The 16,982-nt window shown below is 40.1% G+C and overlaps 2 protein-coding genes across 2 annotated transcripts in view; one reads left to right on the top strand and one right to left on the bottom strand.

The window, feature by feature from the left end:
- LOC592624 (transmembrane protein 143) lies at positions 1-14,006 on the bottom strand. The gene is made up of 5 exons (XM_792137.5): positions 13,876-14,006; positions 6,167-6,640; positions 5,370-5,564; positions 1,719-2,364; positions 1-1,201 (listed from the first exon to the last, which is right to left on the bottom strand). The coding sequence occupies exons 1-5, from the start codon at positions 13,945-13,947 to the stop codon at positions 885-887; spliced, it is 1,704 nt and encodes a 567-aa protein (XP_797230.4). The 5' UTR covers positions 13,948-14,006; the 3' UTR covers positions 1-884.
- The window catches only part of LOC100893866 (PDZ and LIM domain protein 4), an 18,867-nt gene continuing 15,158 nt past the window's right edge, over positions 13,274-16,982 (top strand). The window contains exon 1 of the mRNA XM_030975270.1: positions 13,274-13,326. Coding sequence (XP_030831130.1) covers positions 13,285-13,326 — 42 coding nt within the window. The 5' untranslated portion in view covers positions 13,274-13,284. The remainder of the gene's footprint in view (positions 13,327-16,982) is intronic.

Genomic DNA, 16,982 nt, shown 5'->3' on the forward strand with positions numbered 1-16,982 from the left:
TTTTCCCAAGTTATTAATGATTTTTTTTTTATTGCTTCCTTTAACAAATAAATACACAACTTTGTATTGGCAAAATTAGCTGCACCTATGAATACACTCATTCTACACAGATGTGTTCGTAACACCTTAACTGACTTTGAAACACAGCCCCCAATATTCTAAATGATATTATCGTTGCTGTTTTCACGAAGTGACGGTAGTGAAAAAAAATTGCATTCACTTTGCGTGACGATTTTCCTCACTACCGTCACTTCATGAAAATAGGGATGTTATAGAGAATAAAATAGAGACTGGAAGACAGAGAGAAGCTGAGAGATGCATTGTTTAGGACAAAGAGGGCGCCAGACAGGCAGACAGATTTCTTTGATTAACTCTTTAAACAGCTTTGCTTATATCATCAGTTGACAGCCACTGTATAAACTAAAGTATCAGTGCGTATTGCATAATTGCAGAGTAAACTACAAGTACTGTATCTCCTGAAATTCCCTTAATAATTTTGGCTAACGATGTCACACGGGAACCAATTTATCAAAAACACGTGAACTACATGTTTGAGAGTTCACATGTGATATCATATGTAGCAATGGATTATAAAGTAGTAACTAGAGTAAGGTTCAAAGAGGACTTGGTACACTTTACAAAGACTTTACTTCCTAAGAGGTACTGCAGGCAAGTTTGTTTGGTTGTTTATCTGGTCCCTAAAACAGATTTTACTGACAGCAACTTGGAGAGGTAACAGCATCCCCTCCCCCACCCGCTCAGGTAATTGGCATTGCTCTACAAGAGAGTAAATCACTTCTGATTGCAAAATAATCAATTTGACAAACAAAATTCATATGATATATTTCAAATTTTGGTGAATTGAATTCCAAATTAATCTTTGCTTATGACCATCCATGCCTCCTTTGCGTCTTATCTTCTTTCTTGTATGTCTTCTCGTTTTCTCTGAAGATCTTGTCGTACCCCTCCTCTAGCTCCACCTCCTCTGTTCTCGTTGCCATGGAAGCCGGTTGCCGGGGGAGACCCAAGAGGGCGGCATCCAAGGGAAGGACGGCCAGGGTGTCGTCCTCGTCCGCGTAGAGGATGCCAAAGTCCTCCAGGATGCTACGAGCGGTCTTGGAGCTGAAACTGACGTTTGCACCCGTCCTCTCCCGCACCCACTCTTCAACGGTCATGTCAAGGGCTGAGCCAGGTATACCACCTGAACAGAAGGGGAAACAACAAGATAATGAAGAAAGTTTATATGAGAGTGCACTTAGACAGACCTAGGGTATGACATTCAAAATCTTCAGATCTTTTTCAGTATGAGCTATACTTCAAATAAACTTGCAGTCATCATTATAGGATCTTCTCAAGGTAGTGATGACCGTAAAAAGATTTAGCCGGCACCAATTTGATTATGTTTCAATAATTTAAGATGAAATTCTGTTTCCTAATCAATTTTTTTTTTTTTTCTTTTTTTTTTTGGGGGGGGTGGGTGGGGGAGAGGGAGTTGTTCTTTGTTTGTGGTTATTTATAATGGATACAAAACTACATTAGTGTTACTGGTCCTAATTGTTGACTTTCCTTTACACACAAACTTATGAAGTGAAATAGCTCTCAAATAGCAGCATTTCAAATTGCAGGGCGATTATAAGACAATCAGGTAAAAAAAACACCCAAATCAAATTCTGAAGATACTACCAAAATGATCCCATATATTGAACCATTCTGATTACCTAGTAGTGAAGGAAGACTTGTTGGGTCTGTATTAGCTGCCTCCCTCACAGCTTCAGGTCTGTTGGTGAGTAGAAAGGTGTATGCCAGGAGACACTCCTTGAAGCTCTCATCCTGAGCCCTATCAACAACCAACGCCAGGAGCCCTCTATTGTTGGCAACGTTCTTGAAATAAAGAGTCTTTGACAGCTGCATCATGTAGCGGGTGCGCCGATTCTTGTACGTGTTCCATCCGCGGAGTCCAATGATACCTGTTAGTGCGGCGACGATGAGAGTCCATTGGAGCTGGATGTCGGCTAGAACCGTCACCACTTTCACCAGTAAAGTGAGGGAACCAATGGATGCGGTGGCCATCAGGAGACCCTGATCAGAGCCACTCATCTTGATCTTTCCGTCAGGGAGTAACTGCTCTAGCGCCCCCGTGGGTATTTCTTTGAACATCTTTAGCATGAGCTTGTCTTGGCCCTTGGGTTTGACGGCGACGACGATGCGCTTGTAGTAGCGGATAGCAGCAGGTGGTGACCTCTTGGAAGCCTTGTAGAAGAAGGACTTTGATAGACGTTTGTACCAGGGAGTGGTGTCTGTAGGAAGTTCCTTGCCCAGAGCCCAGAATCTCAGGATCTCATAGTTCTTTGCATTCACACTGACCTGGAAATAAAAAATGTAGTAGAATTATGAAAAATTGCCATATACAAGTTACATTTTGTGTATTGTCAGAGAAAGTCATGGAACCTTCAACATTGTAAACAGGAGATTTTTACAAGGTGCACGTAGGAATCGACAAGTGGATTATATAGATCAAAACCTCTTTCCGATGATATCCCCACTGAATGAGGGGGAAACACAAACTAAAATATTGCATGACAGGTCATAAAACATGTAAAAGAGTGAATTTCCTTTAATTTTCACCCATTAAAGTAGGTTTCATTTGTATAAATATATCTCATGGAGTATTCTTGAGTGAGAGACTTCTATGAGCTACTTTCAAGATCAAGCCATCATGATAAACCTTTGTTTAAATCATAAAAGACCAGAGTCGCTAAAGAATAATAGAAATAAGAATGGACTGGTCCGAAAAATTGTTAGCTCGATAAATATCTTATAACACATGCCCTTGATGTTACAGGACTCTGAAGGTCTAGCCTGTTTTCAGTTGAAGTGGGCTTTCACTGCTTTCAATGAACTGTGCCCTATTTCCCTCCTACCATTGAAGTACAGTCTTGTATTTAGTCTAGAGTAGGCAGACTAATCCTTCTCTACTCCTGTCGAGCTAGGGACTGATTGAACGACACCTGATCAGTAAACCATCAACTCTGCAGTAAACATCTAACACTTGTCCTATTCCTAACTTCAATCCCGGACCCCACAGTACCTAATCTTAACCCTAACACTTAACCGAACCTCAAACCCGGTAACGACCTTTACCCTAAACCTCACTCAATCCATTTGACAAAAAATCTGATTATATCTTGAATCACAAAAACATTAGTTTATCAACTCCTACATGTAAGTCAGCATCTTTCAACGAAAAGACGCATCCAGACCACAAAAGGAGTAATAGTTACTGTTATATACCTCACTTAAGAAATCCAGCCATCTGATTGGTCGAAATTGCAGTCGTGATTTTAGCCATTCCCGTAAAGGAACAAAAAATGCCAAAACCATTTAATAGTCCAAGAGTAAAATCCCGGCAAAATTCCAGTTACAGGGAAAATAATAAAATCTTGCTGTGATACCTTGCTGTGGTTTACGTGTTAAAATGTTCTTTGAGCGAGTGCGGACATCATACAGTGCTTTTTGTCTGCGATTCCCAACTGATCAAAAATTTCAGTCATTTTTTGGGCGGTGATAAACAGACAGTTTATCAGATTTTCCATCATGTTTTAACCAATCTTTACTTGATAAAAGGATAAGGTGAGAATTCTTGGTAGATTTTTTGTTTGAATTCGGCATATAAAAGGGAATTTGACTGTTTGAATACTCGAGGACTGGCTGTTTCTATACTGGCTCTCAGGAAGTTTGCCTCCACTGCTATCAACCGAGACGCGACTGGGTATAAAAATAGCCAGTCCTCTCTTAGCAGTCGATATAATAATAATAATAATAATAATAATAATAAATTACATTTATATAGCGCTTAATACAAAGTTTCTAAGCGCTTAACAAAATATTAAATTAAAGTAATGTTAACCTACAAATTACAAGAATATAATACATGATACATAATTATAATAACAAATTCCTAATAACAATCATACAATAATAATAGTTAATATTTACATAACACTTTATAGTTAAACAAACAAAATATGATTACATTACATTACATATTAAACAGATAAGTCTTAAGTTTACTTTTGAATGTCTCTAAGGTTGGGGACTCGCGTATTTCATGGGGAAGATTGTTCCAAAGTTGGGGGGCACAGACAGAAAAGGCACGATTTCCATAGCGGGTGTGGGTGCGAGGGCCTGGGGCAAGATGAAGATGTGCTGTGGATGATGATCTGAGACGCATAGATGAAGTTCGAGTTTTAGGAGTGATGAGTGCCGAGAGATATGAGGGAGCAAGTTTGTGAAAGGCCTTGTATGTCAGCATGAGAATCTTGAATTTGATACGTTGTTGGAGGGGGAGCCAGTGTAGAGAACGAATATGTTGAAGAGGGGCTGAATGAGAGCTAGGGAGATTGATTAATAGTCCATTACAGTAATCAAGGTGGGAAGTTACAAGGGCATTAACAAGACGATGAGTAGAACTTTGATCCAGAAATTTTCGCAGTTTTCCAACTTTGTGGATCCCGAAAGCTGCGATACGACACACGTTGCGTATATGCTGGTTCACATTTAGCACGTTGTCCACCGTGACTCCCAGATCCTTGGCAGATTGGGAAAGAGTGATTGTTGTGCCATCCATGTTAAGATCAGGTAGCACACTAATATCAGATATCTCTTTAATATTCATGAAATGAAAGTGTTTTTTGAAATATCTGAATGAAAGTTTAGCTAAAATTAAGCCTCATCAGGATGCTATATGCATTTACCAGTTCCATATCCTAATCATGTGGTTCTACCTCTGTATGATATAATTATGTTTTCCAACAATTATACATTGTGCGTTCCGGACTCGTCTGTTTTGTGCAACTTCATTTGGCTGAGCTACCTTAATAGAGATCAGTGATTCAGCTTGGGTAATAGGATAGAGCTGTAGAGCTCTTGAGGTATAGTGTTACAGTTGCAACATCTTCAAAAGCCATTTAGGGGTAATAAACACTGACACTCTGGGTTAACTGAGGGACACACTAACAGCAAAAAATTGATGATAAAAAAGAGTGAAGGGGGGTGTTTCACAAAGATTCTAAGTCAAATTAAGTTGGACTTAAAAATTATGGAGAGCCATTTGTAGCCTTAAAATATAATATATTCAAAAGCGAAAAATCAAGTATTTTAGATTTATTATAAATTCCACATCAAGAACATGAAATCTCCTTGATAATAGAAAATAAGAATGATTTGAATCATCGTTTTATGCCTTTTAAAATAACTTTTACAAACTATTTTCAAAGATGCTAACAGCTTACCATAATTGTTAAGTCCACCTTAGAGATAAGTTCAACTTAGGATCTTTGTGAAACACCCCCAAGATATTAGATACTCACATTAACACCTTCTCCTGCCATGTGCTCATCTAAAGCCTTCTTCACGACGTGACTGGGTAGCTCATGGAAGTTGGCGCTCTCCATCAGAGCCTGGAGTTTCTGCATCAGCCAGAACTCACTGTCGTCCTTCTCCCGTTTCCCTAGCAACCGGTTAGCGATGGTGTCCTTGTCTGGGTTCACCGGATCAAACAGTTGCTGTCATAATAATCAGACAAGACAAGATTAAAGGGATCGTTTACCAATGTTAAATCTGAGATGTACGGCCCCTACGTGTTAGCAGTGTCTGTGATATGGTGTCATATTGAAGCCATTAAAAAAATCGCACTTGAAAATAATCAAGAAGTGCCTCAAAAAAGTAAAAATCTTTGAATGACCGCTTTTACCATACTTGTTTTCCCCAGTAGACTGTAGTGTTGTAGGCTTGTAAAAGTTGTTGGCTTCCTGACTGACCTAAAGGTTATAATTATCATTGCAGCGTGAGCTAAATCCAAGATTTTGTTTCAGAGTCTGAGACATAGTTACTGGATCGCTTTTACCCTCTAGAGATTTGTTCTTTTTCAATGGCTAAGATTCAGAAGGAGTTTCTGATGAACTTGATAACAGATGAAAGCTTTGCGTATCACGTGAATCTGTCATTTGTTTACTCTAATACATACTGTGTTGAAAAGAAACCTTTAAGACAGAGATATTGGCATTAAGGACAGGAAAATTCAGTGATTAATTCTTTGTATTGTAAATGTTTGTTATTGTGACTTTTATCAAATGTGCAAATAAAATGAATTGAATTGAATATGTACCTTGAGTTCTGCTAGAACACCATGATACTGCTTGCTGATGGCATTATCCATGGCGATGGCAAACTCCTCATACCGTCTCCTCTCCGCATCGGTAAGGAAGTCATCCTCCTGCATGAGCTCCCTGATGAGGGACCTCCTGGAGAGGGGGATGAAGCGCTCCCGAAAACCGTCCTCATCGTTTGGGCCAACATCCAGGACAGGGTTCATGCTGGGTGCCACCTTGGCCACCGTCTTGTCTTGGGCGAGGCCCTGTGATGATGGAGTGACAGCTGTTGTAGGGGTGCCGGTGCCGGTGCTGGTGCTGGTGGTGGATGATGATGATGTACTCGATGAGGATGATTGAGATGATGATGGTGATGATGAAGATGACGATGAGGAGGAGGATGAAGGAGCTGGTGTGGATGTCTTGGGTTGAGGAGCAGCAGCAGCAGTGCAGTAGCAGTGTTGCTGCAACGGCCTGGTCAGAAGCTGGTGCTGTTTGTGAAAGAATGAAATGCAAACTTTTAATGATACAGGCAAAAAGACAAAGTTTTAGATAATTATCTGATTAAGGTTTGTCTGAATAACAGCTCTCCAATGGCTAGCTTTTGCTCAACCTTTTAAACCAATTGAACAATCAGGGCTTTAAGATATTGAAATTCTGTATAAATGTACAAAACGAATTTGTGATCTGTTTAGAGCCTTAAACACAGAGTTAATATACTATGGCTCTAAAGAGATGGTATCTATTTAAAAAGGTCTTAAAATGGGTCCACACACTCCACACCAAGAATGCATCACTCCAATCAACACTCGTCTTCAATTATATAAAATTGAGTCAGCAGGGGTACATTCCTTTTCTATTCCTCTCCCCTCTCTTCCTCTTTCCCTCAATCTGTCACCATGCTCTCTTTTTCGCTCTCATCTTTTTTTATATTTTCCCCTTGTCCCCTCAATTTTCATTTTCTACTTCTCTCTCTCTCTCTCTACCCCCTCTTTTTCCCTTTTTCTGTCATTCTCTCTCCCTCTCTCTGTCTGTCTCTCTTTCTTTCTCTCTCTACCTCCCTCCCTCCCTCTCTCTCTCTCTCTCCTTCTTGCATTAGGCAAGCCTCATTTTTGGAAACCCCGTTTGGAAGCATAAGATAACTGATGTAAGCACAATTAACTATAATCTTATCAGAAACAACAAACCTACTTACAAACCAAATTACTTGGCACAAAGTACAAGCAGAACTGTTGAAAAAAAAGCATGAAATCTGTTGATACTCAGGGGTATCATCTTCAAACCAAAGTCTAATGACCTTCACAATGTATAGCCTTTGCATCTGTACAATTTACGCATGACAAAAGAAATACCAAACCTGCACCATCTTTCGAATGTTGTATGAAAAGTATCTTCTTTTAATTGCTCAATCAACTGAACAGTTCCATGACTTCCATAAAAAATGTAATCAAACACAAGGATAATTAGACTACCGTTTATATCCGACACTTTCACATTCACAAATTTTGCAAGTGTTCTAGATTGAAAGGAAAAGTATATCAATGCCACAGATGAATTACTTCAAAGAATCACAAAAGTTTCAGTTTTGAAATAGTGCCTATCAAAACTCTTGTTGAGTGTTTCTGGTTTCCGTTTTACAGTAGAGAAGCATCTATTTAATAAACAAATGTAGGAAAAAATAAAGGAGGTATCAATTATCAAAATGTTGACAGAAAGGAAAGATTTATTTGTCATTTTGTTTCTTTTGCCAGTCTTTCAAATAGCACTTGCTTTAACGTCATGTTAGACACATCAAAAACTGCTCACAGTACTACATTATACATTTACATCAGGGCCTTTAAAAAAAAAAAATCATTATTGCCATTTAGAAAGCAAATTTTTGGTCATATGAAAGTGTAGACATTAACATAGACAAGTCGTGTATTGTATTATTTGTATATATTTCTATTTTTGTTAGGAAAGAAAAATAAAATACACATCATTTTCAAACAAGAGTACTACTAGTAATCTATATCTCTTTTGATAAGATTGATGACCACATTGTCTACACTAGTACACTTTGATAAAGGCCTAATATACAAGCTCTAATTAATTGCACTTTTATAAGCAGCAATCAATTATCAAAACCCAAATTTTTATTCTAATCAAGTCGAGGGATAAATTAATTTTCAAAGTTATAAGTTGAACTCAAAGTGCACAGAATATTTGCATGCTACATAGTATATCCTCACAAGTGTAGAGGTTTGTTCAGTCCACAGTGTGCGTCATACTACCAGGGGGTGTTTCACAAAGACTAAGATCGACTAAGATGTCACTGGTTGCTCTCACCATTGGTCTCTCAAGGGCGTCAGAAATCTACAGAATTCACATTTTTTTTATACCTTATTATTGAAGGAAAAAACATTGTCTAAAGATCATAATTTCTATGGTTCTTTTCCTCTAATTCTACATCTGGTTCAAGACTTTTTAAGGGCATATATCACCTGCCATACTTCAAGTCCAACTTAAGTTGGTCTTAGGCATTGTGAAACACCCCCAGATGTACTAAAGCATTTAAAGTATATTCCACAGTTGTGATGACAGCTAACCTCCTCTTGAATTAGTAAATTCCTGAGTATGGAGTTATTACAGAATTAGACGGCATTATGATTTTTCATAAAATTGTAGTCTTTGTTAGCCTGATCTCTTCGGACGAGGATTCATTTTGACGGAGTACACATCTTTACCGTGAAGTCCTGTCATAAATGTCAGAAACATGTTGTCATTGGTGATGGTCACTCGAGCAAATCCTCCAAGGCTCGCTATGTTGTCGTCCATAAACTTGAGCCAAGAGGGAGGGATCATCTGCTCATGCTTACGAGATGGCTCAACCACATCTGCCGATCCTATCACAAAGTACTCTACGGTGGAATTATCCTGCTTGATGTGCTGGAGATTGTGGTCATGTCCGCAGAAGTAAGCAGTCACGTTGTACTTCTCCAGGAAAGGGAGCAACCGGTCAACGAGGATCTTGGTCGGTCCATGCTCTGCGACAGACCAGACTGGATAATGCCCACCAACGACGAGGTAGTCGGCCGACTTGAAAGCTTCCAGTTGCTCCTCGAGCCATTTCCACTGTTCTTCTGCGGCCGAGATACTAGCAGGTCCTGGAAGGTTTGAGCCGGTTGTCTCGTCGTCGGTGATGCCACAGAGAATGACAGTATCGACAAGGATGATGGCTAATGTCCTGTTGAAGTCAGGGATCTGGAATGAGTGGCTATGGTAGTAATCAGGAAACTTCCACCTCTGAGACACCTTGGTGTAAGCCACCTGGGCGGAGATGTTGCCGTAGTGATCGTGGTTACCTCCTACCACATACCAGGGTACCTGCATCGATGGCCAGTGAAATACATCCTCGTAGGTCTGTTTGAACCGTGGATCATCCACATCGGTCACCCCTTTCTCGTAAAAGTTGTCACCCAGAGCGAGGACAAACTTGGCGATGTGATCTGAAGCAGTGTTGGTCATCTGATTAGCCACAGCCCACTGGAAGGGGCTGAAGTAAGGCCATATCGGGATCCCGCCCCAGTCTGCTAGAACAAGGAATGTGTAATTGTTGGCTGCCGTCTGGGACTGTGGCTGCATATACGAGGAGGCTATAGTTCCTTGTCTTGCTAAGACTGCACACAGAAGAAGCAAACACACAAACAGCTTCATTATTATTTCTTGATTACTACACTGGTTGAAAACAAGTTCCTTTGGCGACAGAATCAACAATTTGCATGGGAAATTCACTTGCAAATGTCAAGATGCTCCCGAGTAGTAATTTTCACTGAACTTACTAAACACCAGAGACTTTATGTCACATGTGCTCTTCTCCTCTTGTCCTTCTAAGGCTATAACAATAATAATATACACCCTATTGAGCAAAAATTTGATATGGACTTTGATCTGTTATCTTTTCTGTATGGTACTTTTGATCTCTGTTCTCTAATAATATCCATCTTTTGTTTACTTCCTGATTATACATAGTTTTAATCTCCAAACTCTTTTTTTCCTTTGCCATACACTCTATTCCCAAACTATCTCTCTCTCTCTCTCTCTCTCTCTCTCTCTCTCTCTCTCTCTCTCTGTGTCTCTCTCTCTGTGTCTGTCTGTCTCTCTCTCTTTCTCTCTTCGTCTCTCACTCTCTTCTTCTCTTACTCTCTGTCTCTCTCCCCATCTATCTCTCTCACTTCACATTGACTTGCCTTGAAAAATTCCTCAGCCCATACCACTTAAAAAAACTTTCATGACATAAATTTTATATAGAGAACACTACCTCATAGAAAAATAGTTATCCTCACATTTTCACAACTTTCTCAAAATCATTTTTTCCTCCAGAGAACAGACAAGTTTGGTCTGTACTTCATGGACATGTACATATAGTACATACATAAAAAAGGAAGATACGACAAATACCTAAATAGTTATATTTCCTGAAAATCAGCAGTTCACGATTTTGCATCGAACAAAACCAACACTTCAAAGCATCCTCTCTGTATTTTCGTTTTATGTTTGTTTCTGTTTTTGTTTTGTTTTCACATCTCGCAGTCGCTGTGGACAGATGTTCTGCTAGTGACAGTCCTCTTGGCAGATCATGTACAGTACAGCTTGGTTCTTCAGCTTCCTTGTCCTGTAAAGTGCTTCTTGAGTTCTGTCGACTAAGGTCTTCTCCTTGTGATTGCTACTCCATTACCCACCACGTTGTTCTTCTTAAGCCACTCTGCTACCAAACGTGGAGGAAGTTTAAAGCAATTGTATATCTTTTCTTCTATTTTTTCTTTTCTTTTTTTTGCTCTGGTGATCCCCTCCTTTTTTCGGGACACCCTTTTCTTTCATTACTTTGTATTTATTTGTATTACTAGCTCATATGCTGCATGTATTACTCTGTTATCAAATATATTGATGTAAACATGAAATTATGCATGACATACTTTTCTCACCCATGGTCTACTGAACATTTACAATTATAGATACATGTATGTCTGATTGTGTGATATTATATATTTAATGATGTCATAACTTTGTTTTGTCATCTTATTGTAAATATTCAATGGAAATATGAAAGTAAATGAAACTTGAAACTTGAAACACCCCCCCCCCCCAAAAAAAAAAAAAATGCATGACATACTGTTAAAACTTTTTTTTTTAAATTGTACATATTGGAAGAAATAAATGAGACCTTTATGCTCTCTCAATCAACAACAATTGTCATGTTCAGAGTCTCATAAACATCATCCTGGTCATTGGATTCAGGCTTACTCACACACAATGTATGCACCTCCTCTACACACTGGGGAGAATTCCAGCCAGGTAACATTTTGCAGATGCTCCCAATGCTGAGCAAACTAAAAAGAATTTTGCATCCGACTTCCGTTCTTGGGCTGACTGTTTGATGTCTTCTTGTAGGATTTATATTCATAAAGTCCTCTTTTTTTCATGATAGCATCAATATTGCAGATTGAGCCACTAGCACTTGATTCAACTTACAGCAGCCCCAAAGCATCAAGCTCAATTCATTTTGGGCCTAAATACATGCATTTTCATGATGACAAAAATGTATGTAAACCATTCAATTTTATCTCGGCAAGGCATCTTCTTTGGGATATATGGACGATGGACGGCATGTCTTCATAACATTTAATTCTTCCTACATTTAGCTTAGGATACCTTTTGTTGTTTTGGAGTACAGTGTCTTAAGACTTGGGATACTGAAAAAAGCCTCCAAGCCTTGGAGAAATTTTTTATTTGTTAACCTTACATCTATTTTCAACAATTGTAACCAGAGATAGGCAGGATGCTATATATAATGAGGAGCCTGTCTGCGCACATGTTCAACTTGAAATTGACATCTAGTTCAATATTCTTCTTATGATTCATCTTCTGAAGAGAAGGTGCATCGAAAATCAAAATCTCATCAAAATTCAAGGAAGGGGTCCAGGGGGGTAGCCCCCAGAGGCTCATGGGTTTTGGCACTTTCAAAACACTTGGTAGGTCTGTAGATCTACAATTATAAATACCATGCATGGCACATAGATTTGAGATGAGCAAATAGGAAAGGATATCCAGAGGCCTAAAAATAAGGATTTTTAATGCTTCAGTTTACAAAAACTGGGCATTATCATTTTTATTTTTTTTAATTTCCGGAAATTGCTGAATGCGGGATTGTCCCGCAAAAAGCGGGACACTTGGTAGGTCTATAGATCTACAATTATAAATACAATGCATGGCCCATGGATTTGAGATGAACATTTGTTGTTGCCTGTTACATTAGCGTTGGGAGTTATGTGTATATATGTACAGACGCAGACAGCGGCGAGGGGCCTATTAAGAGGGGGCCAAAGCCTATGTGTGGTGTCGGCATAAGTGCAAGCCCTGGATGCTCTCAAGTTTTAGGAATTTAGAACCTTCAAGATATCTGTCTTGAGAGATAGAAACTATAATCTATTCCTTGAAATTTGCACTGCCCCTGTGTTTTTTCCCCTTGGAAATCAATTCTCTCTCTCACACACACTCTCTCTTTCTTAAGGACCATTTTATAGAACAAAGGGTTGTTTAGGATAGGTTCCAGGGGCAGGCTGTCCAGGGGGACCACTTCTATCTTTACGGATGGGGTTCAGGGGCCTGCCTTAGGGCCCTTGTATAGCATGAGGGACCCAGTAGGAGCCAGCATCATGCTCTTGAGGGGCAGTGCCGCCTCTCTGAATATAGCTGGGTTTGCAATGTGTATGACAGATCCCTATTCCATATTCGAACTGTCCTTGGGAATATTGCAAATCTGTGTGGTCAACTGGTCATGCCTTCAGAAGTAAGTTGCTGGCATGATGACTTGTGGGAGATGCATGTAGATCAGTTGATGATATAATCAATGGAAAAGAGAGTATTGTGCAAGGGCTGAGGAGGATGTTGTTCTCCTAAAGTCATTTTAGTCACAGTGAACAAATAGAGCCGCTGATCTGTGTACTTGCTCAAGTGAGTTGATAGTTTTGACAGTGTGCAGATTCCATGCCTCTCACACGTACTTCAGTTGAGGACAGACTCATGCAGTGTAGGCCCTGGTCTTTACCTCTTTGCAACGGGGTGACACACTTGCCTTTTGCCTGATGTTCTGGCAATGAAGATTCCATCACAGATCTGTAGTCATCCTCACTCCAAGGTATTTTCAATCTTTAGCCATTTGTATTGCATCGTTGTCAAGATGGTACCCATTGATGCGAAGAGAGCAATGAATTAATTACGTGTGATGGAGAGGATGGAAAATTTCTTGACAGCTGCAGTCTGAGATCTTGCTGCAGGATGTGGTAGGCCTAACTTTTTTGTTAGTCCGTTTAGTTTGACCTTCTTTCTCCTGTTTTTCCAGCAGACCAGGCCACAGCCTATTCGTCCCCCCCCCCCCCCCCCCCCCCCCCCGGCTCCCTGGCCTGGCTCCGCCACTGAAAGACGCTCTAGGTTTCTTTTGCAGTGAACACGCATATGCTATGAGGATTTGGCGATCCGAATTCAGAAAGTAGTGGCCAGGGACTGCCGATATCGGAAGACTTCCGAATTCCGAGCTTGCCCGAACTACTATACTTTACAAACACAGACCTCAGCATGTGGGACCGAATTGAATACGCATAGGAAATCAACCATACAAATATCATTTTAAGCAGTGTTTTTAAAAGCAACTGATAGCCTAAACTGAAAGATGAATATCTATACATACCCTCTGCCTGATTATGCAACCAAAGCGCAAAGGCATTGGTTGCAGTCTGAGTAAAAATCTAGCAGCCATCATGAAAGGCCGCTCCTAGCTCCTGGGTTTCGTCAAATTGGCTTCTTCTCCGCCCAAAACTGCCAAATAACAAGCCCAAGTAAGTTTGCTAATGCAGTTGATTAGATGAGTTCATAGAGATATATACTACTAAACACTAGAGGGCGTACTCGCTCAAATTGCTGCTCCGAGCTGGAGCGGTGGCCGCCATTACTAAGGAGGGCAGAAAAACGGACGACCCAACAAGATACTGTGCACAACATACGTGGAAAAATTTGGAGAAGCCAGGTTCGTGCGCTGCATTTGGATGTTCCAACCGAAGAAAGAAAGGGAACTGCATAATAGTTCACAAGTAAGTTCTTCTTAATGTTATGTTGATTAATAAGGTGATTTTAGAGCTAAAAATGTAGTTTATGCAGTGACTGTAGTCTGTACCCGGCCCGGGTTGTCTCATGACAAGCCACCGCAGCTCCTGCAGCAGCGGAGCGCGCCAGTCCACGCCCGCCGGGCTGGGGGCAGGCATGGGTTAAGGTTCTGGGGACGGTGATGGGAAAATTCTGCTGCGCTGGAGTCGCTCGCAACTCCAAGAGCCAGAGAGTCCAACTCGGAAATATAACTCCATGAGCTTGATTCTATTAAAGAAAAGTCTAGAATAAAATGATAAAGACTAATTAATTTTATCTTATCTAATTTCAAGATAAAAATCAAATGTCAACTTCTTTATATTTTAACTAGATCTAGATCTAGGCTAGTAGGGAGGCCAATGCCCAAATCTAACTTTTTAATTACTAATTTGTTTATACTAAAACTAAGATTAAAAGAAAGCATTTACTTTCACTAAGAAAATCCACCCATCTGCCGACTCCAGAAGTTCCATCAAATAGGAGATATCCAGCTAGTTCCTATGAGGTTCCTTCTACGCCTTTCCGTACGTAAGAGCCTTGAAACAATTATATTTCATGTCGCAAAGTTACGTTCATAATTAGACAGGCCCGAGGGACAAAGTTCATGATGAAGTTTAAAACTTCGCGCGAAAGTGCAATCACTCAACAGCGGCTAGCCTTGAATCGGTCGCACACGTACACACATTCTTCTTCTTAGTTGATCCCACCACCGACACAGGCAAGCCCCGATGCAGGCTGAAGTCCAGCCATCAATGTGCGAACGATTACATCTTCTACTACTACGAGCCGAAGACGATGGTTCAAAAATGAAGAATAGAAATATATATAATTCATTGATATTTACCTTAGATGTGCATTCCAATAATTTGATTTCCTCATGAGTAGACTATTCCTTATTATCAACGATCGAGAAGTTACGAGGTCCAATTAACATCCATCTTGCAGCGAACACAATCATAGCGCACATCCATGCATGCAACGTACCGTACGTGTACTAATATTTCTCTCACTCTCTCTCTCTCTCTCTCTCTCCCTTTCGCTATACGTAACATACACACTCACTAACCATGTATCATACAACACACACCTTCAAATCATGGCTTTCATTTCAATTCTCAATTGGAGTATAGACTGCTCACGTAGACTTTTTTTTTTACTGAAATATCTTTTTTAACACTTCTCATACATTACTGCACGACACTCGTATCTAGTGCTGTGAGAATAAGGTACTAGGGTCTATAAATAAGACTACGCTTTGCGCACGATCTGACCGGAGCTCAGATTATGTCTCTCTCTCTCTGTTGTTGTCCCTCCGCTTTTCGGAGATCAGCGAGTATATCGCATTCGAAGTAGTAGGCTGCTGTAAATATGTTATAAAATCCTTAGTTGGAGGGTATGGAGTGCAGGCGATGGGCATGAATTTTGTAAAGATAGTGAAGTGTCATCTTTAAAATAGAATCATTGACAGTGGAGGGAAGGTATGGATCATATGGCAAGAGAATAGCGCAAGTCAGATGGGAAGGGTCCTGGGTGTTGAGCAGTGGTGTATTTGGTGCAGAGTCGAGGACATTATGCAGGAGTCTACTGGCTCTGTCGATAAGGTCTTCCAGAAGGTTGACACTTGACAGTAGTCGAGCAGGAAGCCACAACGTGAACTACGGTATCCTCCTCAAGATTGCAATACCCTTTATTTTTGGCGCGAACAATGACGTCACTGTTCACTGTTTTCCTTCTCATTTTGAGATGGATGTAGCTATAGGGCTCAAACCAACGCACGATTGACAGAAACATCGTACTCTATCTACTTTAGAATGTTCAGTTTGTAAAAATCTGTATTTAAAAAGATATAATCTTTTTTCTTTATATTTTCTAGTTGTTAGAAGTGGCAATTGTGAACATCTGAAATGTTGATCTCTATCAAAAGTTCTTTACTCAAAACGGATCCCATATTTTTAGGGTCTACCTTCTGCCAATGAGAAGGTTTTTAGTGAGCAAACCTCTACGCCCTCTAGGATTTTCTTAGTCGGTGGTGCGAGTGCGTCAAGGTCGTCTGCAACCACAATTATTGGATTAAAAAACGTCAAAATCTGCAAGATTGTCAACAAATGGTGAAAGACTGTTACAGATCCGTGATTATAGGTATGTTGTGAAATGTATAATTGTATTTTCTTTTCTTATTTTCTTCAATTTTTATTTTTACATCATTTTTTTCCCTTTGCTAATTTTTTGAAGTGGGCGACGAGCGCACAAATCGTAAGTGTAGAAGCCTTACGCCCGGGCATTGGCCTCCCTAATCTAGGCTAGACTCTAGATCTAGATCTAAACTCTAGTCTCTAATTTCTAAAGCCCGAAAGGCAAAGCCAGGCTAGACCGAAAGCTTCAGTCTCTCTAATCGTCGGTTGTTCCACTGAGACTACGTCTGGCTCCACTAGACCTCCGATTATAGAGACTGAAGTCTGGGGACCTCTTTCTGTGAGGCACTGTACGGAACAAATGGTTCGGTTCGACCGGACCGCGATGAATGAGATATGCAACGAGATTTTCACTCTTTACATCCTCATACATGCTGCAATATGACAATAATTTAGAGTCTAATTAAAAATAACATATATATAGCTTATTTGACTTACGATAGCTTGCTCATTTAGATCCTAA

This window comes from Strongylocentrotus purpuratus, unplaced genomic scaffold (assembly GCF_000002235.5).
Source record: "Strongylocentrotus purpuratus isolate Spur 01 unplaced genomic scaffold, Spur_5.0 spur5_scaffold_8, whole genome shotgun sequence".
NCBI classification, from domain to species: domain Eukaryota; kingdom Metazoa; phylum Echinodermata; class Echinoidea; order Camarodonta; family Strongylocentrotidae; genus Strongylocentrotus; species Strongylocentrotus purpuratus.

What these genes read in the sequence shown, in the direction of transcription:
- LOC592624 (XM_792137.5), bottom strand. Translation starts at nt 13,947, where the DNA reads ATGATGGCTGCTAGATTTTTACTCAGACTGCAACCAATGCCTTTGCGC. An exon ending in GTTGCATAATCAGGCAGAGG is followed by an intron (nt 6,641 to 13,875) that starts GTATGTATAGAT and finishes TTTCACAAACAG; the next exon opens with CACCAGCTTCTGACCAGGCC. An exon ending in TGGCAGGAGAAGGTGTTAAT is followed by an intron (nt 2,365 to 5,369) that starts GTGAGTATCTAA and finishes TTTTATTTCCAG; the next exon opens with GTCAGTGTGAATGCAAAGAA.